The sequence below is a fragment of the Centroberyx gerrardi genome, chromosome 9 (genome assembly GCF_048128805.1).
Source record: "Centroberyx gerrardi isolate f3 chromosome 9, fCenGer3.hap1.cur.20231027, whole genome shotgun sequence".
Lineage (NCBI taxonomy): Eukaryota > Metazoa > Chordata > Actinopteri > Beryciformes > Berycidae > Centroberyx > Centroberyx gerrardi.
Window position 1 is genome coordinate 16,165,781 of NC_136005.1, and position 26,444 is coordinate 16,192,224.

The window sequence follows — 26,444 nt, forward strand, 5'->3', positions numbered from 1 at the left end:
CATTATCCATGTAATATATGTGGTAAAATAAACATTTAGAGTTTCAAGTGTTTAAGCTGTAGATTTTTTTCAGCGTGAGCATTTTTGTGGGGGAGAATACGAGTTAAAGCTGAAATGTGTGTTTTTGTGTAGGATCTATACTCAGTTCCTCGCACCATTCTACCTCACGGGGCCTCGTTCAATGGCCACCCCGTCACTCTTCACATCACCTACGAGTCAACCAAAGACACCTTCACCTTGGAGGTAAAGTAGGACCTTTCCTAGTGTCCTGTAAGGCACCTTTCTTCTATAAAGATAAGTCTACAGTGGAGATAGCTCTTTTCATTGTGTGTGTGTGTGTTTGTGTGTCCTGCAGGCCCACAGTAATGAGACCATAGGAAGTATCCGGTGGAAGATATCTGAGCACCTGAGCTGCCCAGTGGACAATGTACAGATCTTTGCCAATGACAGTGTGGTAAGTGTTAAAGACTCACTTAGTGACAGAGGTTCCCTATGTGTCTCTTTGTGTGTTTGTAAGTCTATCGCCTTATCTGTCATTCCCTCGGCACAGTATTTTATTCCTCTTCCAATCCAGTGTTTCCCCTTAAGCAAATACAAATTACAAACTACAAATAAAAATAAAGTAAAAATAGAAAGCAAATTCTTTTAGACAAGGTGGCATCTCCTCTTTGTCATTGGGTTGGCCCACTCCTGTTTTTCTCTCACTCCATCCCTTCACTGCCCCTCTTTAGTTGACTATGAATCGGGACCAGAAGCTCCTGTCCCAGCTTGGCTTCAGTGACGAGCAGAGTCTGACTGTGAAGAGCTCTGGTACCGGCACTCCCTCCGGCAGCTCTGAGTCCTCAGCCTCCGCTTCCAGTAGCTCCAGCTCTGCCGTCTTCAACTCTGCCTACGCCTTGGAGCAGGTACCCCCCACCCCGCCTCAGTTACCCCAACGCACAAGCAGACAGACAGTTACACTTATGTCGGTCCATTCATTTTCACATTTGACACAATGTGTCCTGTGCCTGACGTGTTGTTTTTGTCTCCAGGAGAAGTCCCTGCCTGGTGTGGTGATGGCTTTGGTGTGTAACGTCTTTGAGATGCTTTACCAGCTGGCTAACCTCGACGAACCCAGGTGAGATAGCAAACAACAAAATAACGAAAACTGTTTTTGTATTCTATACAAAAGTACATCTACCTTGTTGACTAAATAAGGAAAGGGCTGCGTTTTTCAGATCTGCGTTTGCTACCTCCAGGATCACTCTGCGCGTGCGGAAGCTACTGCTGCTGATCCCTACAGATCCAGAAGTGCAAGATGCTCTAGATAACTTTGTCCCTAAAGAATCCAGCGTCTGGAGCCACCAGGTACCTGTTAATGGCTGTGTGACATCTGTCTCCATTTCTGTCTATTTCCCTCTCTCTCTGTCTGTCTTTGTCTCTTGTTGCACTGTATCTCTCTGTGTCTGTCTGTACTGGTATGGGAAACACTGATTTACATATTCTCTCTGTCTCTATCACCTTCTCATCCACTTAATGGCCCCTTCTCTCTCTCTCTCTCTCTCTCTCTCTCCTGTAGAAGACACTGTTCACCCTGGGCCAGGGTACAGGTTCTCGTTCTCCATCTCTGGCCTCTAAGCAGCAGCACCAGCCCAGCGCCGCGTCCATCTTGGAGTCCCTGTTCAGATCCTCTGCCCCTGGCATGTCCACCTTCAGAGTGCTCTACAACCTGGAGGTACACACTCATGCATGCATACACACCCCCAAACACAGTACATGATTTTCCTTTATACAGAAATTATACTCTCAGTCCAGGAGTGAATCCTTTGGTTTTTTCTCCACCATCCAACCCCTTTGATGCCCTTTCTCATCCCTCTTCTCTCTGTGTGTCAGGTGTTGAGCTCCAAGCTGATGCCCACAACTGATGACGAGATGGCCAAAACCAGTGTCAAGTCCTTCTGTGAGAACTTCCTTAAAGCAGGAGGCCTCAGGTAACAGCGCAGATTAAATACAATTGAAGGTATAGACGAAAAGGAAAAAAAGAAAAGAAAACTAGCTTCACTGTCTTGCTATTGCTTTAGCTTTGTTCTCCTATGCAAAGTCTCAGTATAGTTGTCATGCGCTACATACTGGCACACATATGCCACTTGGTGGATGCTTTACCCATTGACCTGTGTACAGGGAGGACCACTGACTGGCAGCCAGGACAACCACTAACTGACACTGGTTGTTTTTCTCCCTTTCCTCTGCAGTCTGGTGGTGAATGTTATGCAGAGAGATTCCATCCCTTCAGAGGTGGACTATGAGACCAGACAAGGAGTCTACTCTATCTGTCTTCAGTTGGCCAGGTACATAATCTCTCTCGTTTCACTCAGACACAGACATGCTCAACACACAACAGACACACACACACACACACACAGGGGCAGGTAGACTGGGTGACCTTACATACTCAATTGGCTGTGTTTGCAGGTTCCTTCTGGTCGGCCAGAGCATGCCGGCGATGTTGGATGACGATGTTATCAGGGATGGCGAGGCGCTGTCATCCCGTCCGTTCCGTAACGCTGGTCGGACCGGGAGACAGCTGTCTCTTTGTGGAACTCCAGAGAAGTCCTCCTACAGACAAATGTCCCTGTCTGAGCGCTCCTCCATAAGAGTCGAGGAGATCATACCTGCTGCTCGTGTAGCTATTCAGGTACTGGACAGACGCACACGTAAATACACACAGTTTCAGTATCTAGCCGTTTCCACAGTGAATCCATCATTAAACCAGTGCCTACGCTTTTCTTGCAGTTTTAGCCCATATCAAGTAGAATGTTTGATCTATTTCTGTCCTAGACCATGGAGGTGGGTGACTTCACCTCCACTGTAGCCTGTTTCATGCGTCTAACCTGGGCAGCTGCAGCTGGGCGATTGGATCTGGTGGGCAGCCCTCAGCCAATCAGAGAGAGCCACAGCTCACTTCTGCCGCAGGGAGTACGCACTAGAGTCAGCAGTACTGGTGAGATACAAAACGCATTGAACACTTTTCCTGATTATGTGTCAGCGGCTTGTGCTTCTCATTCTCCATTTGGTACTTACAAATATGCAGTGAATTTGTTTTGGTGTCCAACTAAATGTTAACAGTTAATAGGTGTGACAGCTTCGCACAAACAATCCTGTACAACTGCATTCCTGGTTTGTGTAAGCATTTTCAAGACTATAAATGTAGTAACAACAATTGCTCGTATGTGTGCGTGCAGGAAGTAATTGCAGCTCCAGCAGTGATGGTGAGGCCACGCCAACAGCGCTGCATGCAGGGATATGCGTCAGACAGCAGAGCGTCTCCATCAAAGATGCCATCATCGCCCGCGAGGCTCTGTCGCTGCTGGTTACCTGTCTGCAGCTACGCTGTCAGCAGCTCTGTAAGACAAATGCAGGAAGAACAAACACACCACACACACAAGCTCCCACACCTTATCCACTAGTTAGCCTTTAGTTATATTATCAACAGCTTGAGAAGACACACACACACAAATTATATTGATCAATGTAGATACACTGACATTAGCAGTGGCATCTCACAGTCTAAGAGGCACTCTTGTGGTCTCTCTGTTTCTCTAGTATGTACATTTTCTCCAGTATGTAGGTTATTTAACCTTTCTCCCTCCCACAGACAGGCAAAATGCTTACAGTGTGTGTTTTGTTTCTCTCTCCAGCTTCTTTTTACAATCTCCCCTCCGTCAATGACTTCATCATCGATATTCTGCTCGGTTCTCCCAGTGGAGAGGTAAACAAACGGCTCTTTTTGCTCACTAGTCAATAATGAAGGAATATATCTGTATCTAACATTACAGTGCGTTCAGACTGCCGTCAACTTGATCAACAACTCGGAAGTCCATTCTGTCTGTACTGTGATGGACCGATGAACCTGACAAACTTTGACCAGAGCTGAACTTTTGGGTGTCATTGACCATCAGCAGCCAATCAGATTTCTGTACCTTCTGTTTTTTCCACTGACGTTGATGGCAGTGTGAACGTAGTGTTAGTGTGTTTTCACACATGTCCTGACTCTGTCCCTTTCTGCGTCAGATCCGCCGTGTGGCTTGTGATCAGCTGTACACTCTGAGCCAGTCTGACACCTCAGGCTTCCCTGAGCTCCAGAAACCCAACCTGTTCCTCCTCTCCGTCATCCTCACCGCTCAGCTGCCGTTATGGAGCCCTACGTCTGTCATGAGAGGAGTGAACCAGAGGTACGTGACCAACAAGCACACAGACACAAATCCCTGAAACTCTTCCAAAGGCCTTGCATTGACGGTACATTTTCTCCTCAGATTGCTATCCCAGTGTACAGAGTACTTTGACCTTAGATGTCAGCTTCTGGATGATCTAACCAGTAAGTCTATCAAGTCCACAAAAGTCACTCTCGCCAATACCTAGACATGAAGAGTTTTGTTGTGAGATAGTGAGATATTCACTATTTGAAAAAACATAACACCCTCTCTTATGAAGTAACCACAAGATTAAAACAAGTGATGAAGGATAGTAACTTTAAGTCTGGTTGAAAAAATGATAACATATTTAGCAGACTGGATCCTTAATATTTCAGAGATATTAATTGATGAGCATTTTTTTCGTAAATGGATATATATCATTTTTGAATAGAACTCTACTGTAAATCCATATTCTAAGGAGAGTTGTAGCTTCTTTTTTCATCCACTAGAGGTCAGCGTAGCATAACCTCTGTCTCTGTCTATTGCTTTCTTCCTTTCCTTTGCATTCTCCCTCTCTCCCTCCCTCCTACCCTCCCAGGTTCGGAGATGGAAGTGTTGAAAGTGAGCGCAGCCACCATGCTGGAGGATGAGATCTCCTGGCTCGACAACTTTGAGCCCAGCTGGAGCTCTGAGATGGAGACCAGCGAGGCGGACAACATCCTCCAGGCGGGACACCTCCGACTCATCAAGACTTTGCTCTCACTCTGTGGCAATGAGAAGGAACATCTCGGTGAGCACACACAAATATACACACATGTGGGAGTTGCCAAAAGATCTGATAATTTTTTATATCTACTAAATACAATTTTTCTTGCATCTGCAGGCTGAACTGATCGAATTAAATTATAAGCGCTAGTGTGTAATGTGAGTATGTGTAATTGTCTCCCCAGGTCCATCTCTGATCCAGCAGTTGTTGGATGACTTCCTGTTTCGAGCCTCACGCATTATCATCAACAGTTCTAACCCCACACCCTCCCCAGCCCCCAGCCATGACTTCCACCCCAAGTATGGCATCTTATACCTTTCCATCATTTACATTTATCTTTCTCCTTTGAACTCACCGTAAAACAATATTAATGAGTAATATGAATAATTTGCTGCCATTTGTTTTTAAAGTTTGCTCAGATTACTTTGGAACAGTGTCCAAAGCACTGTATCTTTCTGTTTAGTATTGATGACACTGCTAATGCCCTCATCCTCCTCTGGCTCTGTGTGTATGGTCAGGTGCAGCACAGCTAGCAGCAGGCTGGCAGCCTATGAGGTGCTGGTGATGTTGGCAGACAGTTCTCTGTCCAACCTGCGGCTCATCACCAGAGAGCTGCTGTCCATGCACCACCAGTTGGACCCTTCCCTCAGCAAGGAGTTTGACGTAAGGCACTCATAAAAGAATGATTGACTAATGATGTCTACTACATTGACATACAGTTTGAATTTTTAGGTGTGAAACTAACTCCCGGTCTCTCCCTCATTCCAGTACCTACCCCCAGTGGACAGCCGGTCAGTCTCAGGGTTTGTTGGGTTGAAGAACGGTGGAGCCACGTGTTACATGAACGCCGTGTTCCAACAGCTCTATATGCAGCCCGGCCTGCCAGAGGTACACACGTTTTCTATTTGCCATTTCCCTTACATATTCACCAAGAGGCATCAGACTCTCAGTTAGCTCTTTTGAGTTCAGACACAGCCTTCATAATAAGCCTCAGATCAGCTACACCTGGTGAATCCTATATTAACATTTGTTTATGTTTGCATCGGTCTTCAGGCATTCCTGTCTATTGAGGATGACACAGAGCAGCCAGAGGAGAGTGTCTTCTGCCAGGTCCAGTCTCTGTTTGGACATCTGATGGAGAGCAAGCTGCAGTACTACGTACCTGAGAACTTCTGGAAGGTAACGGACAGTTAGCGTGGCGAGCTAGACCTCCCGTACAGCTATAGCTGGAAGGTGACGGTCTAGGAACCTGAGTTTTATTGGTTGCCAGATATATCACTCAAACAAGGGTTGGCAGCGTTATTAAGTTGCTAAGTACCCGTAATTTACCCGATATACAACAGCATGGTACCCTGTATCTCAGTCTCACTGTTTGGCTCAGACTTGGATTCATATTGACATTGAAAGTAAAATGTATTCCATTGTCGTTCTGTCCAATGGTGTCTAATTTTTATGTCTTGTATGTCTGTTGCAGATCTTCAAGATGTGGAACAAGGAGTTGTATGTGAGAGAACAACAAGATGCTTATGAGTTCTTCACCAGCCTGGTGGACCAGCTAGATGAACATCTCAAGGTAAAACACACACACACACACCCCGCCAACTACATATATCAGTTAACCAGTCATGATGACATGATTAATGACATAACTCCCTTTTACCAGAAAATTGGCCGAGAACAGATCTTCAAAAACACGTTCCAGGGAATCTTCTCTGACCAGAAGATTTGCAAAGACTGTCCTCACAGGTCTGCCAGAAACTTATTTCTCTGTCAAAATTCAAGATTAATGTTTCATTTTGAGACATGGCATGGCTGTTATTTGACCTTTGACCTTTTATTATACAGGTACGAGCGTGAAGAAACGTTCATGGCCTTGAACCTGGGCGTGACCTCCTGTCAGAGTTTAGAGATCTCATTGGACCAGTTTGTCAGGGGCGAGGTGCTGGAGGGCAGTAACGCCTACTACTGTGAGAAATGCAAGGAGAAGGTCTGTATCGTGGTCTGCATGCGTTTATTTTACTACATTGATATTATGTGTACTTATGAGTGTGTGCATTTGTTTGTGTGTCTCCACAGAGGACCACTGTGAAGAGGACATGCATCAAATCCCTGCCCAGCGTTCTCTGTATCCACCTCATGCGCTTCGGCTTCGACTGGGAAAGCGGGCGCTCCATAAAATATGACGAACAGATTAGGGTACGATCCAGACAGCTAGATCTAATCCTACCTCAACATGTATCTTAAGTATGATTTCCTTTAACTCTTACGATTTCTTTCTTTGTGCACAGTTCCCCTGGGTGCTGAACATGGAGCCCTACACTGTCTCTGGCATGGCTCGTCAAGACTGCAGCGGAGAGGGAGGCGAGGGGCGGGGCGACGGGGCTGCAGGAGGGTCACCCAGGAAGAAAGTGACCATTTCTGAGAACTACGAACTGGTGGGAGTTGTTGTCCATAGCGGCCAGGCACACGCCGGACACTACTACTCCTTCATAAAGGACAGACGGTAAGAAACACCGCGACACACACGATTTGTTGTCAGGCATTCCTCCTATCACCCATGATAGGTTAAAAACATTATTAATGGGTTAATGTTCTCTGAAAATCAACTTTCAAAACAATACTGCTTTCATGTGCTTGGTGGGACTAAGTGCCGCCAAGTTCTCTCATTTTATTTCCCAGCTCTCTTTCCTACTTTGATGTAAGAACACATAACTAATGATTAGTGGAGCACATGAACGTATTACCTTAGTTTTCCAGTCAGATTTTTTTGGAGACTGGAGGACCTCCTTGGGGCACATGAATGCAGCATTAGACTCAGTGTGGGCTCCTGGTTTAGTCTGTAAGCATCTCCAGATGTTTGGCCCTGGAAGGCAGGAACGCTCACTGGAGAACTGGAATGTGAAGAGACCACAGAAGCTAATATTTGGTTTCTCTCTCTCTCTCTCTCTCTCTCTCTCTCTCTCTCTCTCTCTCTCTCTCTCTCACACTCACACTCACACTCACACTCACTGTCTCTGTCGCTCGCCCCAACTCCCACTTAAGACTACAACAAAGAAAGTTTGTTCTCAGGAAGTTGAACTCTGTCCAGGAAGATGGACACATTCTGGAGCTGCTTGTAAGTCAGTAATCCAGTCAGTGACCTTTGGCTTTGGTGGGCATCTATAGAGGGTTTAGACCTTTTGGATAAAGACAAAGCTCGACAAAGTCACCAGACAGGCTGGTCAGCTTACAGGTGGAGACCAGGTCCCAGTTGCACACCTGTACTCCAGTATGGTTCTCCTGAAATAGAGGTCCAATCTTGATCTCGCTCCCATCTTTCCTGTCATTTTCCACTGTACACTATTTAGTAAATCAGAAATGCGTTTATCTTGGTTTTTTAAAAAAAAAAGACTTGTGTCAGAGTAAGGACCAACCACTACAGAGACTGTTTTGTCCCCACAACCATCACATTGTACTACAACAGTCAAATCACTCTGTATGCTCTTTATAATGTATGTTTTTATATTTGTGTTTGTTTTGTTGATTTATTATTCATTTTTAAGTATGCGTTTAGTTTCCAATTCTGAGGTAGTAAATCTTAATCTGAATCTGACACTTCTCCTTTTTTTCCTCACTCTTCATCACTCTATCCCCTCTCTCTCAGGGGGAACGCTCGTGGACGTTGGTACAAGTTCAATGACAATGTAGTGGAGGAGTTTGATATGAATGATGAAACTTTGGAGTACGAGTGCTTTGGAGGAGAGTACCGCCCCAAAGTCTATGACCAGTGTAAGTCACACATAAATGTTTACTCCTGTCAAGTCCGACATCTATGTAACTGCAACAGACAAAGCCGTGAAACTCCACAACTGCATGCACTGTTTTCCCCTGATGCACACACTGGGTAACCCTGTTTTGTGTTTGTGTGTGTGTGTGTGCAGCCAACCCATACCCTGACGTGCGGAGGAGGTACTGGAACGCCTACATGTTGTTCTATCAGAGGATCAGTGACCAGAACTCTCCTGTCCTGCCCAAAAAAAGCAGAGTCAGCGTCATGAGGCAGGAAGCTGAGGACCTCACACTGTGAGTGAACATACACACACACACACACACACACCAATGAGTAGCTCCCTGAGAAAGATGTTAATGTTAACAAATAGGGGTGCACCGAGCAATTGGCGTATAAACGTTCTAAATAGGTCATCGATGATCGCCCAATCACCGTTTAAAGATCAGGAACACAGTTGAACATATGCCATAAAAAGTACGAGCCAATTTGCGGCAGTCAGCAGAGCGTTAGTAGCGTAGGCATGTCGTCCATCTGGCATAGACAGTTCATTTCTGACGATGTGTTTTGAATTTCACAGCCTATGATCATCGATTAGAACCAGTTTAATATATTGGACAGAAGGCAGAGCCTATGCTGCCATAATGAAAAACTTTTCATTCGCTACCAGCAGCAATAAGTCATCAAGCTTACACAAAAAGCTGTGATTTATTTACGCATGGGTAGGCCAGCGTCATGCAGCCATAAGAACAATCTAGTAAAGACAGTGATTGCATCATAACAGTCAGCAGTCCAATCGGCCGATCACGGCGTTAAAAAATCTGCAATCAAATCGGCCCAGAAAACCTCATCAGTGCATCCCTAATGACACATTTGAACCTACTTGAGATCAAAGTGATGGTGGTGTATTATCACCTTGCTGTGTTCCCTCTCTGTTATCCAGGTCGGCCCCCTCCTCTCCTGACGTTTCCCCACAGTCCTCTCCTCGGCCCCCCAGGGCCAACAACGACCGCCTCACCCTCCTCACCCGCCTGGTCCGGAAGGGAGAGAAGAAGGGCCTGTTTGTAGAGAAGATGCCCGCCAGCATCTACCAGGTAAACTAATGTAAAGCGACGTGGGTGGAACTTCCAGAAGTTATGAAGGCCATAGTGAAGAAATGGAGGGAGAGGGACTATCTGACCTCAGCCTCCTCTCCATTTGTCTTTTGTGTAGATGGTGAGAGATGAGAATCTGAAGTTCATGAGGAACAGAGATGTCTACAACAGCGACTACTTCAACTTCACACTCTCCCTGGCCTCTGTCAACGCGGTATGTGCTTGTACCTTGTGTGCATCTGTATATAAATACAAAGTAGGGCTGCATGATTATTTAGCTAAATATTGTGATCATGATTAGCAATCATGATTATTTGTCTGTTTCAGGAAACAAAATTATTTTTCTGCCCTTTTGCACATTTTTTCCAGTGCAGTATTTCTCAGAGTAGAAGCAGCTAGAAAGTCTTTTTCACTCTTGTCTTACTCTTATTGTAGTCCCTTTTTATAAAATTAGAATAATTAATATTTACTACTTTATTACTTTGGGATGCAGCTACAACCCTAAGGCAAACTTTGCACAGAATCTACACTTGTTGGGAAATTAAGATGTACGATTATATGCAATTAATTGTGCAGCCCCAATGCAAAGATATCTGAAATACTTTTTGTGTGTGTCGCAGACAAAACTTAAGCATGCAGACTACCAGAACATGGCCAAAGAGAGTCTTCAGCTGGCTGTTCACTTCCTGTTCCACACCTACCTGCACACCAAGAAGAAACTCCGGTATGCACACACACATACATCCATACACAATAACGAACATTTGTTCCCTGGTTACCTGGTGATGAAATGTCAATATTGAATATTTCTCATGAGCAGCAACATTATTGCTCTTTCTCTGTCTCTCTCTCTCTCTCTCTCTCTCTCTCTCTCTCTCTCTCTCTCTCTCTCTCTCTCTCTCTCTCTCTCTCTCTCTCTCTCTCTCTCTCTCTCTCTCTCTCTCTCTGTGTCTCTCTCTCTGTGTCTCTCTCTCTCTCTCTCTCTCTCTCTCTCTCTCTCAGGGTCGACACGGAGGAGTGGATGGCGACAGTGGAGGTGTTGCTGTCTAAAAGCAGTGAGGCGTGCCAGTGGATGGTTCAGTACCTGGTTGGACCAGAGGGAAGAGAGATGACCAGGTCGGTCTATTGCCCAGTTGTTAAACTTCTGTGGTTTCCTATCACATACCTAGACCTCTCCTACGCTTTGTTTTAGCACTGTGCCAGCGCCAGGAGGAGGGAGTTAGCGTAAGCCATTTGTCATGCAAAATACAGAGAAAAAATTCTGAAACGAAACACTTATATGTCTCCGTTTCTTTCAACTATTCATTTCAACAATTCAGGACAACCTTCAATGTGTTGAATTTATGTCCGTGATCTTGCAAGCGTACATTAGCTTGTTGTTGCGTTGGGGGTGAAGTGTAGTGGAGAATAGCCAATTGGACCTGAGAACGGTTACGGAAAAACCAAGGGGAAGTTTTCCGTCTACCTGCTGCAGTAAAGGTGTCCAAATAGCTGTAGCCTCTCAAAAGTTTGGCAGACAAATTTATTAGTGAGACTGCAATCGCTGAGCTGCTACTCGAATACCTCTGCAGTCTTAACACTGCAGTCAAAACGATACGGCACAATCACGTCGGCTATGCAGATCTGAAACGGCAAGCGAGGATGTATGTTTGCGGGGGTGATTTTGTGGGGCTTTGGCTGAGTCCGGGGTTCAATCACTGCAGCACTATTGTAGCTGCTCTTGTGATATCTGATACCACGGAGTTGGCAGCTCGCAGCACAGCTCCCTCAGTCTAATCACTGCTCATTCAACGCTTCTGGTCAGGGTCGCCTCATTCCACCATAGTAATGGCGCTATAGCCGTAGCAGCCGTAGCACACATGTACACACTCACACCTTAGAATATACCTTAGAATAGAACTGTGTCCAGAGTTCTCTTTAACATGTTTGTCATTACTAACACACACCACCTGAAACTTAATGCCCCCTAAAGCCCCCTTTAGCATGCTTGCAATCTCACCTGAGCTGACAGCAGGAGGATTAAAAACACCTGTATGGGCGCGGCTTACTGACTAAATGCTGATTGGCTGAAAGAGTGGGCCTGGCTCTGGAATGTAAACACTTAAAACCAGCCTGTGTGGAAGGGTATCGTTTCCCCTAGTGTGTGTATGTGTGTGTGTGTGTGTGTGTGTGTTGGCTTCCACTACTCTATGTTGAGGCATGGGGTGATCATACAGCTCTAAGATGTGATTGGTTGTCGAACATCGGACGTTTGGGCAACAGTACACCGCAGCCCCCTACACACACCACACACACCCCTTCCCTGAGAGTGGAGAGACGTGGTCTCACACTCAGCTGTGCTTTACTAGGCCAAACCTGCCAGCGCAACGACCGAATGTTCTGAGGAAAAAACAGTTAACAAGCTCTCTCCCACATCAAACAGCTTTGTATTGGACTGGTTTCGCTGTTCTTCAGCATCGGCTAGTACTGCTGAGGAACTAGTAGAACTGTGTGTGTGTAAGGAGTCTCTGTTTTTTAGAGATTGTAATTAAATAAACTGTAGTTTCTTTAACGCCTGCACCACCCTGCTACCACATAGTCTCACCAGTCTTCAAAAGTCCAGGACAAGTGTGTTTGTTGTGAAATTGTGCATTCTAATAGCTTAAACATTGCCCTATCATCACTGGTACGTTGAGGATGTATGGAAATAAATGAATAACTTTGATGCTGAATATCATAACATGTTCTACAATCTTTCTCCTCAGGGTTTGTCTGTTGGAATGCAGTGTGAGGGAGGTGAGGGTAGTTGTGGCGTCCATCCTTGAAAAGACCCTAGAGAGCGCACTTCACTTTGGAGACCCTGGATTGGACGGCCTGACCGACGCCCTGCTCTCCTTATTGGACAAAGACGTCCCTGAGAACGTGAAAAACTGCGCACAGTACTTTAGCCTCTTCAGTAACTTCACCCAGAGGGTAATAAACCAACAAATAAATAAATAGATAAACTTTTCTGCACCCTAATTTACTGTTCCAAGTACTTAAGCAATTCTTCTTCTTATTTCTCTTTCTGTTCTTTCTCTCCCAGGGTTACGGTCCTTGTCAGTTGTTGTTGAAACACTCTGCTTATCGTCGGATGCTCATCTTCCTCTTGGGACCCAACAGGCAGAACAACCAGGTAGGGTTGTACAATTAATTTTGTTTAATAGTGTATCTTGATTCTAGTCACTATGGCACTATGACTCTGACCCTTGCACTTTTTACTATTGGATGCTTATGATTTTGGTGATCTTATGAATTTCAGATGAACTTATTCGTCTTTATTCAACCATTGCACTCATTGTAACTCACTGTGGAAATGAAATGTTAACATTTAATAATTTTCAGAATTATTAGTCGTTGAATTTTGTGGTATTGAAACATATGTCATTTGATTTCATTTCATTTAGAATATGCTCTGTTGTTGAAATAGCCAAGACACAAAACCCAAATTTGTGTTGCCCAAATCATCGAGGCTAACTATTGGGATCAATAACTGGGATCACAGTAATGCGAAATAATAATTTTGCGAAATAATAATTTTTATTTTAGCATTTATCATGCTGCAGCACATCCAGGCAAGCCTGATTTTGTGGTAGGACACTGTGCTTCATTGAAGACCGCTTGACCGCTGACACACATGAATTCTTGTTTTGTGTGATATTTGTTTGTACTCTGTTCGCCATTTAAGAAGAAATCTGCAAAGCATTCCTCAGAGTGGTTTTGGACTTAAACAATCCAGGTGGAATAAAACCGGTTCCAATCTAATCTTTTGGCAACATCTGTCTCTCTGTTTCTCTACAGAACCGGCGGTGGAGTCCAGCCCAGGCTCGGGAGTTCCTTCACCTCCACAGCACTCTGGCCCTCATCACTCTCCACTCTGACCTCAGTACACAGCGGACACACAGTGAGACACACACATACCCTCTCTCTCTCTCTCTCTCTCTCCACCCCCTCAGTCTGATTCTTACACTTGTCACCTGTTGTGTTCCTCAGCCGCAGGAGTGTTAAAGCTGAGTGTGAGCTGCGTCCCGCCCTCCGCCCCTCTCCTCCCCCTCCACGCGGACATCCTGGCCTCACTCTTCACTCCAGAGGGACAGCCCTATCTTCTAGAGGTAACAAACACACCAGCAGCTCCTAGTATTCAGCCAAGGGCTTCTTAAACTTTTTCAGCCTGGGAGTAAAATTTACAAAGTTTATTCTCACCCTGGCTCTGACCCAGACTAAAAAATCACTCTTGTCATGTAGGGACGCACCAGAAACAGGTCTACAGTCCATTTGGGGTCATGACCTATAGTTTAAGAAGCACATGAAAAAGGTTTTGTGTATCTACCAGGTGATGTTTGCCATGCGCGAGCTGTCAGGCCCCCTGTCCCTCCTGATAGAGATGGTGACCTACTGCTCTTACTGTAACGAGCCCTTCTCCCTGGGAGTCCTTCAGTTACTCAAGGTAAGGAAGCTGCAAAAACCACAGAGAAGTAGCTATCAGAGCTGTCGGACATATTGTCGCTGACGAGCATTCTTAAGGTTTTGAAATCCTTTGAATCCTTTTTGTCTCATAGACCCAGCTGGAGACAGCTCCACCTCATGAACTAAAGAACGTTTTCCAGATGCTGCAGGAGCTTCTGGTGAGTGACAGTTGTCAGTCAGTGTGTCTCCATCTTTAACCCTATGGTTAAAGTATATTAGTTTGATCAAAATTATGATCAACTTCATTAACCATTATTTAAATCTTTTCCCTTCAGGTAGTGGAAGATCCCCTGCAAGGCCAGAGACTCAAGTATGCTTTTGAGTCAGAGAAAGGCTTGTTAGGTAGGTCTAGTGCTCTGAACAGTGGAACAAAAAGGAGAGCAAACAACTGTCTTGCACTACAGATATCTGCAAAGTCATCTTTTTTCTTACTGACGCAGTTGGTGGACTACTGTGCCAGCTTGCACTAAGTGTACACACACACTGAACTGTGTGTGTAAGAAACTGACCTCCCTCTCCCTTCATCTCTCCCTCCACAGCTTTGATGCACCAGAGCAACAACGTGGACAGCAGTCGCTGCTACCAGTGTGTCAAGTTCTTGGTCACACTGGCCCAGAAGTGAGTTCCTCTCAGTGCCAGAGGTCATGGTTACAGAGGAATAGAAATTCTCCTAGACATCCTTTTGTTATTTAGACAGGTAAAATAAGGGAAATACAGAATTCTGAATCTCCTGCTGTTTTCCCACTAGGTGTGCTCCAGCCAAGGATTACTTCAAGGATCTGTCTGGTCACTGGAGCTGGGCAGTACAGTGGTTACAGAAAAAGGCAAGCCTATAAAATACCATGGCACTGCATACATGGGACACTTTACACACTGTTTACGCAATTCTTTCTAATTAGCCTGGGTAGTCATTGTGTTTTTGCATTATATTTCAACCCCTCTCAGATGTCAGAACATTACTGGACTCCACAGAGCAACGTCTCCAATGAGACATCCACCAATAAAACCTTCCAGCGCACTATCTCAGCACAGGTACACACACACACACACGCACATTAAACACACAAATGCTCTGTGGATGATATCTTTTACTTTTTCTCCTGCTCACTGTAATTTAATGTCACTCTGTCTCTCTGTGTGTGTGTGTGTCTGTGTGTGTCCAACTCTGTAGGATACATTGGCGTATGCCACAGCATTGTTAAATGAGAAGGAACAGTCTGGCAGCAGTAATGGCTCTGACGGCAGCCCAGCAAATGAAAATGCGGACCGCAGCCTCCGACAGGTAGCCCTCAGCCACATCCCCGCTAGCCACTCAGCACAACATGGTTCCACATGACTCGTCGCATTACAGCGCAAAAAAGGAACTATTCAGTCAAATGCTGTAGCGGCGGTTTGTTACCTCCCACGGATGGTGGTAGCCGTTCTATTCAATTTTGATTCCTGCTGTGCCTGTCAGTATGCCCACACAGCAGCTAAAATTGACAGACTCATTGTGGCGCATGCATAAATACTGAAGCTAATGGAGTCAGTGGAATCATGAGCGTGTTGTGTACAGTCCCACTGTCACAACCTAGTGCACAGGTATTACTACATTATAGACTACATTACTCCGTTCTCATACTAATGCTCCTCTCCGTCTCTCTTCCAGGGTTCGGAGTCTCCCATGATGCTTGGCGATTCGAAGAGCGATTTAGAGGATGTAGACCCGTAGTTCCTCCAACCAGCAGGATCCCTCCAATGGAGAGGCGGCACAGCTCTTGGCAGCCAATAGAAAGACTGCACTTCACCTCTGATTGGTCAGGACATTTAGGACTCCATAACAGCCAATCAGAACACGTATTCTCTCGGTCGCTATGGCAATGAAGGAGCTATGAATAAATCATGAATCACTTCCTGCCAGACCAGCCAAGGCGGTAATGGAGCTGGATTATCATTAAGGGGAAGTGGAAACCTTCCATGATAATGGATGACTTCAGTTTATCCTTTTATTCATTCATTCACTCAGAATGACAAAAAGGTAGAGGATGGGGTTGTGTTGTGTTTTAACAATTTTTTTGCTCATATTTGCCAATGTATCTACATAGACATATTCATATTGTAAAGATTTGTTCCATAGATGTAATTTCCAATGTAAGATAATATTTTAAAGTCTCCTGTGCTCTTCTCCACAGCCGTGTAATTGCAAGAGGTGGCGTCACCTACTCTAGAGGAACTTGCATACAGAAGTGTGTGCACATGTACAGGAACACCTACACACACACACAAGCACGCAACACTGTGGGGGGTTTAAGTATGCACTTTATAGTCCAACCCAGTCTATTGTGATGTACAGCAGCACTGGTCAGTTCCTCTAGGGGAGGGGAGGTCCCACCTCCTCACACGTGTCTCCTCTTCCTCTTTTGCTTTTAACACTTAAGATCAAGTTATATTTCCAGTGCCACATATGCAGACGCATGGAAGCCCTGATAGCAAGCCACTCAGCCTGTGACTGAATCTTTGACCCTGGTAACCACAGTGTAGCCATGGGAATGCAGTATGGCAGGCCCCGTCTTAGAAATAGGCCAGAACCAGGCCCTCGGCAAATCTGGAGCGAGGGCCGTGCCATGGTCAGCACTCTCCCTTCTTTCTCTGGCTGACGAGCAGCTCATTGCTGGATTTTACTCTTTGCTTTTCGTTTCTCCATGTTTTATTTGTTTACTTTGCCGGTTTCCTCTAATCTGGATGAATTGAATTTGGAAAGGAAGTTTAGGGTAAGGGACTCATGCCTTATGCAAGAAAAGCTGCTCTGTGAGCGCACAGATCATTAGTGCCGACTGGAGGGGAGCTCAGGAGCATGTTTTATTTTTGGGTGCCAATGTTATATACACACACACACACACATACACAGAATAAAGCACTATGCTAGAACTTCTGAACTACATGCAAACATGCACATTCACTCACTCATTCACTCGCTCACAAGAACACACAAAGAACAGGTCCTCCTCGCTTCACTGTTACCTCTGTGCTTTATCAGGTTTGATTTGCCAATGGAGTTTCTTTTTGCTTTGCCTTTGCTTTTTGTCTACCTTTGGAAACACACACAGAGGAGCCTAACCCAAATGTAGCCCGAGATTCACTCAAGAATAACTCCCATGTAACCATTGGCCTAACCCAATCATCGGGAGACTTGAAGTGCCTTAACCTCCCGATCTCTCCCCTATCCCACTTCTCTGACACTGTATTGTCTTCTCTGAGGAGGGGTCTAAGTCTACTCCCCCTATCCTGACTGTAACACTAAATCAGTTTCTCATCTGGTCATTTACAATCTCGCAGTTAGGACTGCAACAGGGCTTCCTCATCCCCATTAGACCCAAAACGATGGGGGAATTTCCTCTGTGTGTTGCGAGCCAAGGACTGTAGGAATGTAACTGTTGGTTGTTATCTGGATTCTGTGTGTATGGGGGAGGGGGGGTACAGTTTTGCCCTATTTAAACAAGGTTTAGCTGGACAGGACAGGGTTTTGGTGATGGTAAAATGCTGCTTCTCTTCACTCGTGTAGACTAGAGCAGAGACACATTGTAGATTAGATACTGATTTATGCTAACTAGTTTGACGGAAGCCACGCTGACACTCAGACGTTCCCAAGACAATCGCATTCTATTCATTTGGAATGTTGTTGTGTTGTTGGAACATTGACATCACGGTCTGAAGAGTTCTGTACCTTCCGTATGGCTCTGGTATCAGAAAGAGTCTAAACTAGCTTAGCATATTAGTTCTCAGCTTTAACAGGTCAATGTTTACAGTGTGAGGACCTATTTAGCAATCATGCAAAATGGTTTTTTGGTTGGAGTTAACATGAGATCAATCCACTAAGGCTCCTCTGCATCCTTGCCATATGTTCTCACAGTCTGAGGAGAGGGAAAACACTCTTATTGCCCCTCCCACACCACCCAGCCCATTTTCCTCTCTATCTCACTAGACGTGAATGTGACCCTGTGCTCTCTGGCACGTTTGCATGTGTGACAGTGAGCGGTGGTGGAGTTTGTCTTTACTGTACTGTTTGATGGAGGATAAACCAGCCCCTTGTGTTGTTTGCCGTGTAATTCTTCAATTCGCAACTTCCTTTCACAAACCCACACCCCTTCTCTGTGGCTGGTTATGCGCTCTCTGATGGAGCTGCATGCAGTCTGTGCCAAGTGACAAATGGCCGTGGCAACATGAGTTGAGTTCAGCCCAGAGTCTCTCCTAAGTTTGCCCCTCTACAGCACCAGAAGTACTTTTTAAAAGACTTCCAAACAATCTTTTCTTTTTATCCTTGGGATGCAGGGAGGGATGGGTAAGTGCGTGGGTAGGGATTGGCATCTATACGGGTTTTTACTGTCATTCAATTTTGAACATTCACTTCTGAAAATCATGGCAGGATTCTGTAATGCATGTTAAAACCCAGTTTTAATTTGTACATCAGAGTTTGATTATGGGGAAGTTTGATATAAAATAAACTGGAATGCACAACCTTTTGCAAACATTGTTTTTTGTGTGTGTTAACAGTATGTGGTCAAGTTGTTCCGTATTTCAATTCAGTTGGCTAGTGCCAGAAAACTATTGTACAAAATATTGATATACTTATATTAGGAAGGTGCACTGTCCTAATATAAGTCTTCTCTTCTATACTGATTGAAATGGATTTAACAGGTAAAATTAATAAGTGATCATAGCTTTCACCTGGACTGACCTGGTCAGATTATCAACTGGAAAAAGCACACACAAAGTGTCTATCAGTTAAATACAGCTAGCCCGTGACTTAATGCTTATTATCTTGAACAAAGAGCACATCTTCATGAAAACATTTTTATTGTAAATGTTCTATAAAGGTACAAAACTATTGGTCACGTTTAAAGATAAAGAACCATGTATGGCATATGTTTAAAAATAGATTACAAGACAGTACATGTGCAAGATGAGGCAACATTCATAAGTCTGAAGCATCAATACAATATGCCTGAAGGAACATATTGTGACCTAATCCTAAAACTGTGAAGCACACCCAAACTGCTTTGCAGAAGTGCTTACAGATGTGAAGGAATGTGAGTGGTTAAGGTGTATTCAGAGGTCTAAAGGGGTTAAGAGAGGTCAAAGACAAAGGTGACGACACCGCACCTGACAACTGGCAATATTCTATTTCCAAGGTCAAGAGCCTATCAGTGAGGAGACGTGGCAGGCTGCTGTGGTTGTCTGATGCGACAGCAGACAGCGATGCCAGCTGCCTCGTCTGTTCCTGTAGCACTGCGGACAAGGCAACTGTTGCCCCTAGCAACTGGCCCCAAGATAGCAGAGCCCCGAGAGACAGCGCTGCAATCTGTCAACGTCCAGCCAGAGGGACAGGACACCTCGACCTGGGAGAGAGGGGTGGGGGGATGATGGAGAGAAGAGCAACCATATTAAAGGGTAAGGGTCCAAGGGAAAGTGAGACAGCGATCATCATCGAGATACACACAGTTTCTCTGATGTTCGTATGAAAATACACACCTGCTCATTTTCAGCTGATATGTGCTCCAACAGGTGGCATTCCAGAGCCGGAGCCTGGCAGCACACGGCATTTGATGTCACTCCATCTTTCACCATGCAGCGCTTCCTGTCACCATGATGAGGACGTGAGTCAGACAAGACCTCAGCAGCAGACCGAGAACTGCAGCCTGAGGAGAGACAAGTCACATGCTTAGGTGAACATACTGTACTTACAGTATAAACTCTATTAGTGATTCTCAAACAAAGCTCCACGCAAGCACTGACCCAACCTCCAACCTGGAATTATGATGAAGGGCGTCAGTAATATAATGTACAGTAATGTACCATTCTGTAATACGTCTAATCGAAAATCTCAGATTTTAATTTCCATTTGTATATGCATATTTCGTTTGAAAAGTGTCTTGAAAAGACAGTTCCCCTCAGAATCCCTGCTCTATATTCAGCACACATACAGTTACAGGTGTTATTTATGCTGGCAGGGAGTACACCTTCTGTGCCTCTTTCCCAGTCTGCAATACCAATTGCCATGGCAACTAGCATGACTGATGAGTGTGCTACCAATTAAGCCAAATCAAAAGCTTGCACTTGGTTTTCAGGATGGTTTATCTACCAGAGGAGTGAGTTTGACCGACTTCTCCAACTCTTCTTCTTCTTCTTCTGAGTTTCCGGCAGACTGGATGCCTTACAGCACATTGCTGCCTCTCACAGGTCAGGATTAGATTGCTGTTCATAGTGATTCTATTTCCATAGGTGTAATCCTGTCACGGCGATGAATTCAAGGACTGCTTTCACAATCCTTGACTGATTCTCGGTAAGATTCAGCAGGCTTTTCATTGAAACCTACCCAGATGTGATACTGCATCATATAGCCTTTCTCTTTCTTCCATGTAACATTTGCATTCCATGAGTAAGTGTTTCACAGTTTGTTGTTTTCTGCAAGTTCCACACAGTCCATCCCTAAATTACACTCCCTAAATTACAATGTTCTTTCTTTACGCTATTTCGTATAGCGAAGTAATGACGCCCCTTCTTTTCATTTTCCCACTCTTTCTGCCACACAGCTGTTATATTTCTCTTGATAATGGATCTGTACTCATATGTCCCAATGGGTACTCTCACATCTATGTCTCTCTTCAGTGCCTTTTTGGCTGCCATATCAGCTGCCTCATTCCCTTCCACCCCCACATGAGCTGGCACCCAAAGAAAGCCCACCGAATCTCCTGCCTGCTCAATCCTATATAACATAATCAACAGCTCCACCACAAGGTCTGACCGGACTCCCAGCTTGCATTCCCTAAGTGTCATCAGAACTGAAGCCGAATCTGAACATATGACTGCTCGCCTTGGCTTCACCTCCTCAATCCACTGCAATGCCCATATTATAGCCATTAATTCTGTTGTAAAGACTGAAACCCCCTCGGACAGTCGTTTGTATTTTATAATTTCCAAATCTGGAATGCAAAAGGCAAATCCTGATTTTCCAGTTTTGGGGTCTTGGGCCCCATCTGTATAAATTTGGAGATAATGTTCCCAGTTGTTCTTTAGCCTTTCCCACACTATGTCACCATAAGCAGTATTATCATGTTTTCTTATTGTTTCTAAGACACTGAAGTCTATTTCTGGCGTGGGTAAAATCCACGGTGGTACAACTGGCCAGTGAATTATAGGAGCCACCCCTACCTCTCCCAACTCCAGCCGTTCCATCTCTTTATTCGTCTTGAAAATGAAACACTCCTTCTTCACTTTTGCTCCGCCCCATTCCCACGCATTTTCCAGAACTAATTTTACTGGGTACTCCCCTTGGTGTCCCCTTAGTTTACTTATATACTGCATTGCCAGTTTTGATAGCCTAATTCCCAGTGGAGTTTCTCCCATTTCTACAAGTAAAGCTGGAATTGGGGTGGTACGGAAGGCCCCACAACATATTCTCAGTGCCTTTGCTTGTACTACATCCAATCTCTTGATAGCTGATTTGGCTGCTGTTCCATAACATAAAAACCCATAGTCTAATCTTGATCTTATCATTGCTCTGTAAATCATTAATTGTGTATCCTGGCCAGCACCCCATGTACTTCCTGAGAGGGACCGCATTACATTTGTTACCTTTTCACACTTAGTCACACTGCTGTATGCTTTTTCCATGTTAGCCTTTCGTCAAAGTGCACTCCCAAGAATTTAACTTCTTTTACCCTCTCAGTCTTCTCCAACTCAGTTACACTCAACCCTCTAAACTCCACACATCAGAGCAGAGGCCCCAGCTGGACCGCTGTCCTCACAGTGTGATGGAGGCAGCAGCAGCAGCATTGTTACAGGTGTCACTCCTGCTGTTTGTTCTGAGTCTCCTCACCTGTCAGGTGGTGCTGCAGGTTGGCACACTCAGCATCGTGCCCAGGCTGAGGACTGGCATGGACTTGGCACTGCAGTCCGCTCATAACGCAGCAACGGGCCACGGCATACACCCCTTTACCCCCGGGCCCGTTATGGGCAACACAATCCATCTGCCCACCGTTTTCCTGTAGAACAGAGTGGAAGATTTATCAGCTTCTGTTGTATTCAAACGGTTGACATGAGAACAGATTTTTAGTAATGAACAGTCTGTTTGAACTCACTATGATGGCTTCTCCCATGCGGACGCCATCAGGGGCGTAGCTGCTACAACCCATCATCTCCTCACCTTGACGACAACGAATGGCGGCCCTGTCAGAGGTCGTGACCCCTGACCTCTCAGACCACACTGACCGACACAGAAGCTCCCCATCTACACACACACACACACACATAATAATACTGACCCAAATGGGCATACAGAGCACACACACATACACACGCTGTGCTTGCGTGTGTGTGTGTGTGTGTGGGGGGGAGTAAGTGAGTCACTAACCTGTGTTGTTGGCTGCTGTAGCAGGCAGCATGGCTGCCACCAGGTTTGGGGTGGAGAGACGGTGTGTTTCAGGCAGAGAGAGGAGGTTGATTGTGTTGCTGACGGAGTAACGCAGCATCTTCTGCAGGACCTGCACTGATGACGCATTAGGACTAGAGGACAGGATCACTGCTGCTATACCTACACACAAACAAACAGAAATACAAGCCACATATAGTGCAGTCACAGAAACACATAATATTGTAACAAATTAAATTGATAGATTATTTTATTTTTAGGTGCTCGTGTTTTTTCTTTGTTTTAGCTAGGTTTTTTATTGTTTTGAGGGAGTGTGTTGTTATGTCTGTCCTCATATGTGTGTGTGTGTGTGTGTGTGTGTGTGTGTGTATGTTCGTGCATATACCAGCAGCATGGGCAGCAGCCTGGGAGGTTCCACTGCGGGAGGTGAAACAGGTGCTGCAGTCGCTACTGGCACTAACGATGTCATCACCCGGGGCAAACAGATCGACACAGCGGCCGAAATTGGTGCCACCTGCTCCTAACGACATGGGCTGGTCCGCTGAGTTCACAGCTCCCACTGTGATGACCTACACACACACACAAGAGGGCAGTTAAGGTAAGTGCTGTGATTAGGTGGTCCTGTGTGTGTGTGTGTGTGTATGTGAATGGATTCAAGGCACTTTGGATAACAGCAGCTACAAATTGGTCAAATAGATTGTCTGTGTCTGTGTGTGTGTGTGTGTGTGTGTGTGTGTGTGTGTGTGTGTGTGTGTGTGTGTGTGCACCTCAGGCTCTGAAGCAGGTGAGTAGTGGCAAGCGTCATCTCTGAAGTTCCCTGCAGCAGCGATGACCACGGCTCCGTTAGCCACCATATCCCGGCAGGCGGTGTTTAACGAGCGGCTGAACCCACCAATGAAAGGCAGCAGCACAACCACTGCGCCCACTGGACGGGCCAGCAGAGAGGCTCGGATATACTCCATACCTGAGCGGGACAGGAGAGGGATGTTCAGAGACGGGATGGAGAGATTGACAGAGAAAAAAGACGGTGATAACTGGTAAGAGATGTCATTTTGAGGGAGTATTACCTGCCAGAGCTCCTGAAACCGTCCCCTTCCCCTGACAGTTGAGCACACGCACCAGGTTAACACTGGCGCCCCTGGCAACGCCAGAGTCCCACCCACTCACAACCCCAGCCATGTGTGTGCCGTGACTGTCACACTGACTGGCCTGTAGAGGGGAGAAAGTTATACATAACCACAGTGAAGTACACCCCACTGGGGAATAATCATATGATAGGGAGTGTGTGTGTGTGTGTGTGTGTGTGTAACCTGTCTGTGAACTCTGACTCCATCCTCCTCGGGCACGTTGTTGAAGTCGGTGATGAGCACGCGGCCTTCGATCTCTCTGTGAGAGCTCTGCACACTGCCATCCATCAGATACACCTCCGCCATCGCCCCATCACCTAGAGAGGACGGAAGGTGTGTGTGGACACAGAATGTAATTACTCTGTGTGTGTGTTTGTGTGAGAGAGAGAGAAAGGGAGGGAGAGAGAGAGACTCACTGGGAGGCCTGTATTTCTCTGTGTCAGAAGTGGCGATGTGAGGCTGCAGTAACCTCTGGAGGTTCCATGGGACGCTCTGAGCAAAGATGGACGAGTCCTCCTCTATGTAATCCACATGAGGCAGCTTCACCGCCTGGCAGGAACACAATCAAACTTAGGTGATAGGCACCTTCATACTTTTTTGGTTCTAAAGCAAAATAAAAAATCCATTGTATCAAATAGTATTGGCTCATGGGCAGGGATGTAGTGGAGGGTGAACCTGTATACATGCATAATAGAATTCATTCACCTTTAACCTGATATAACTTCCTAGTACAGATCACAATAAGTAGAGTCAATTTGATGTAACTTAAAAGAAGATGTGTTCTTTTAAGAGAAAAGGGGCATAAATAAAAGCATAAATAAATTATTTTTGTCTATATTGGTATTGTTTGCCTTATGATTATTTACCACCATATCACCGCTCATGGGTAAAAGGGTAAAGGGGTCAGGTAGCCTGTGATCTGTTATTGAGCAGCACAGCAGCATGCACACAGGAGCTGGAGGTCAGGTGTTACCAGGTGAAGGACATCACTGCTCATCTTGACCAGGAAGCCGTGGAAGGCTCCAGCGTAGGTCTGCAGGATCTCCAGCAGGTATCCTCTCCTGGCCGCCTTGGCCTGCAGCCTCCTGATGGTCCGCTGGACGTGGGACTCGTGGCTCCCTGGACGCAGAATTACCAGGTACTGACCGGGCATACGCCACGCTGCCTGGAGCACAGGACACACAACACACAGATGGCACTGTCCACATGCACAGAATGAAAACTGAGAGTGGGGGGTTGATTTTGCCCAAATGATTGATGCACTGGAAAATAGCAAGAAGTGTATAATCAGTACCCCCCTCTCCTCCCTGCCATAAATAGCAGCAGATAATGGTGTGAAATCTGCAGTGTATTTATCCTCTATGACTTTTCACATTAATGAAATGATACATGCACCAAAAGACTTAAAACTTGTCAAATTATCAAGTGCAGGTAAACACATGCAGTAATAGCTACACAGGGGATGCACCATATGTATTACCTTGTTGCACCTGAGGAACTCAGCGGCGGGCTCGGTTCCGGATTCGGGTTGAGTCCCGTCCTGGCGGATCAGGTCCAATATCATTTCGTCCTCCTCAGAATAGTCCTGCGCGCTCACGGCCAAAGATATGAATAAGCACAAACACAGTGCCCATCCAACCCGGTCGAAGGTGCGACGCATTCTTGAGACCAGTCTTGGAATTTTTCCAGTGAAAATGAACAGGTTAACTATGAAATGACACAAATTCACTAATATGACTTTTTATTTCATGAGACTCTCACATTTGCTCAGGGGTTTTGCTCTCTCCGTCAGCCGCGCGTCTTGTGTTCAGTACAGTATGATGACGCCTCCAGCGCGTGAAAATCTATTCTGATTTTGGGGGGGGGGAAATCTAACAATTGATTCTTATAATTGAAGGCGGGGACTGGTGACGTCTCAGCGGCTCACGCCACCGCTTTTGTATCGAATGATTCTCCTCCGTTAAAAACACCTCTGACTGTGACTGTGGCGGAGTCATGTTTCATGCTTGAGGGGGGCAGAATAAATTTAACCGCACTTTAATTCCAACTTTACTGGATGTTGATCCCACTACACTAGTTCCTCTGAGTTCAATTTGATCTATTTAATGCTGTTCTTAAAATGTGCAGTAAATGCGAGCCATATAGGCATGCATGTAAGTAGCAAATTTAGATAACTTAGGAATACTTAGGTTAGGCTATTCCTGAACTGATGCTGTGTGATAGTGTGTAGAAACCGTAAGGCTGATGATGGCTAGATAATATTTTGTAATTTGTAGTGTCTTAATGTTCATTCAGTTAGTAAGTATCAGTAATAGTTGCGGTGTTGAGATGCGCTCAGAGGAGCTGCGCGCGTCTGGAACGCCAAGTCCTGAATCTCTCTCTCTCTCTCTCTCTCTCTCTCTACTTTACTGGCATGGTTCAACATCAGTAAACATTGCCAAAGCATGAAACAAAACAAATGACAATGAACATCAACAGCCAACGATTAAGTGATGATTGTAAAACATGTCAGAGGTTATTCCTCCGCAGGCTCACTGTGTCCTCAGGTTGTGACATGAGGTTATAAATTTTGCTGCAGTGACACACATTTAGGCATTTCACCAAGCAAATATGGTAATTTTTCTGTA

The 26,444-nt window shown here is 45.4% G+C and overlaps 2 protein-coding genes across 4 annotated transcripts in view; one reads left to right on the forward strand and one right to left on the reverse strand.

Annotated features, from left to right (window-relative positions):
• The window catches only part of usp24 (ubiquitin specific peptidase 24), a 32,936-nt gene extending 14,159 nt beyond the window's left edge, over positions 1-18,777 (forward strand). For 2 of the 3 annotated variants that reach the window (XM_071895548.2, XM_071895550.2), the window contains 42 exons: positions 133-243; positions 356-454; positions 732-905; positions 1,032-1,117; positions 1,218-1,347; positions 1,559-1,714; positions 1,873-1,970; positions 2,232-2,327; positions 2,452-2,674; positions 2,818-2,980; positions 3,222-3,383; positions 3,678-3,748; positions 4,051-4,211; positions 4,293-4,354; positions 4,771-4,962; positions 5,123-5,237; positions 5,457-5,601; positions 5,707-5,826; positions 5,992-6,117; positions 6,413-6,511; positions 6,602-6,684; positions 6,784-6,925; positions 7,015-7,134; positions 7,227-7,441; positions 8,582-8,706; positions 8,859-9,000; positions 9,648-9,798; positions 9,917-10,012; positions 10,419-10,522; positions 10,801-10,914; positions 12,543-12,750; positions 12,863-12,952; positions 13,618-13,720; positions 13,810-13,928; positions 14,150-14,263; positions 14,376-14,441; positions 14,559-14,625; positions 14,823-14,901; positions 15,032-15,107; positions 15,229-15,315; positions 15,455-15,565; positions 15,932-18,777. In XM_071895548.2, coding sequence (XP_071751649.1) covers positions 133-243; positions 356-454; positions 732-905; positions 1,032-1,117; positions 1,218-1,347; positions 1,559-1,714; positions 1,873-1,970; positions 2,232-2,327; positions 2,452-2,674; positions 2,818-2,980; positions 3,222-3,383; positions 3,678-3,748; positions 4,051-4,211; positions 4,293-4,354; positions 4,771-4,962; positions 5,123-5,237; positions 5,457-5,601; positions 5,707-5,826; positions 5,992-6,117; positions 6,413-6,511; positions 6,602-6,684; positions 6,784-6,925; positions 7,015-7,134; positions 7,227-7,441; positions 8,582-8,706; positions 8,859-9,000; positions 9,648-9,798; positions 9,917-10,012; positions 10,419-10,522; positions 10,801-10,914; positions 12,543-12,750; positions 12,863-12,952; positions 13,618-13,720; positions 13,810-13,928; positions 14,150-14,263; positions 14,376-14,441; positions 14,559-14,625; positions 14,823-14,901; positions 15,032-15,107; positions 15,229-15,315; positions 15,455-15,565; positions 15,932-15,994 — 5,064 coding nt within the window. In that variant the 3' untranslated portion in view covers positions 15,995-18,777. The remainder of the gene's footprint in view (positions 1-132; positions 244-355; positions 455-731; positions 906-1,031; positions 1,118-1,217; positions 1,348-1,558; positions 1,715-1,872; positions 1,971-2,231; positions 2,328-2,451; positions 2,675-2,817; positions 2,981-3,221; positions 3,384-3,677; positions 3,749-4,050; positions 4,212-4,292; positions 4,355-4,770; positions 4,963-5,122; positions 5,238-5,456; positions 5,602-5,706; positions 5,827-5,991; positions 6,118-6,412; positions 6,512-6,601; positions 6,685-6,783; positions 6,926-7,014; positions 7,135-7,226; positions 7,442-8,581; positions 8,707-8,858; positions 9,001-9,647; positions 9,799-9,916; positions 10,013-10,418; positions 10,523-10,800; positions 10,915-12,542; positions 12,751-12,862; positions 12,953-13,617; positions 13,721-13,809; positions 13,929-14,149; positions 14,264-14,375; positions 14,442-14,558; positions 14,626-14,822; positions 14,902-15,031; positions 15,108-15,228; positions 15,316-15,454; positions 15,566-15,931) is intronic. The other variant, XM_071895549.2, reaches the window with a different exon arrangement.
• A 365-nt stretch (positions 18,778-19,142) lies between these two features.
• pcsk9 (proprotein convertase subtilisin/kexin type 9) lies at positions 19,143-25,419 on the reverse strand. Its single transcript, XM_071895645.2, has 12 exons — positions 25,298-25,419; positions 24,791-24,982; positions 24,234-24,366; positions 24,001-24,134; positions 23,758-23,899; positions 23,458-23,654; positions 23,076-23,259; positions 22,673-22,852; positions 22,401-22,549; positions 22,139-22,304; positions 19,792-19,958; positions 19,143-19,658 (listed from the first exon to the last, which is right to left on the reverse strand). Exons 1-12 carry the CDS (start codon positions 25,379-25,381, stop codon positions 19,464-19,466), a joined length of 1,923 nt encoding a protein of 640 aa, XP_071751746.2. The 5' UTR covers positions 25,382-25,419; the 3' UTR covers positions 19,143-19,463.
• Between the last annotated feature and the right edge of the window lie 1,025 nt (positions 25,420-26,444).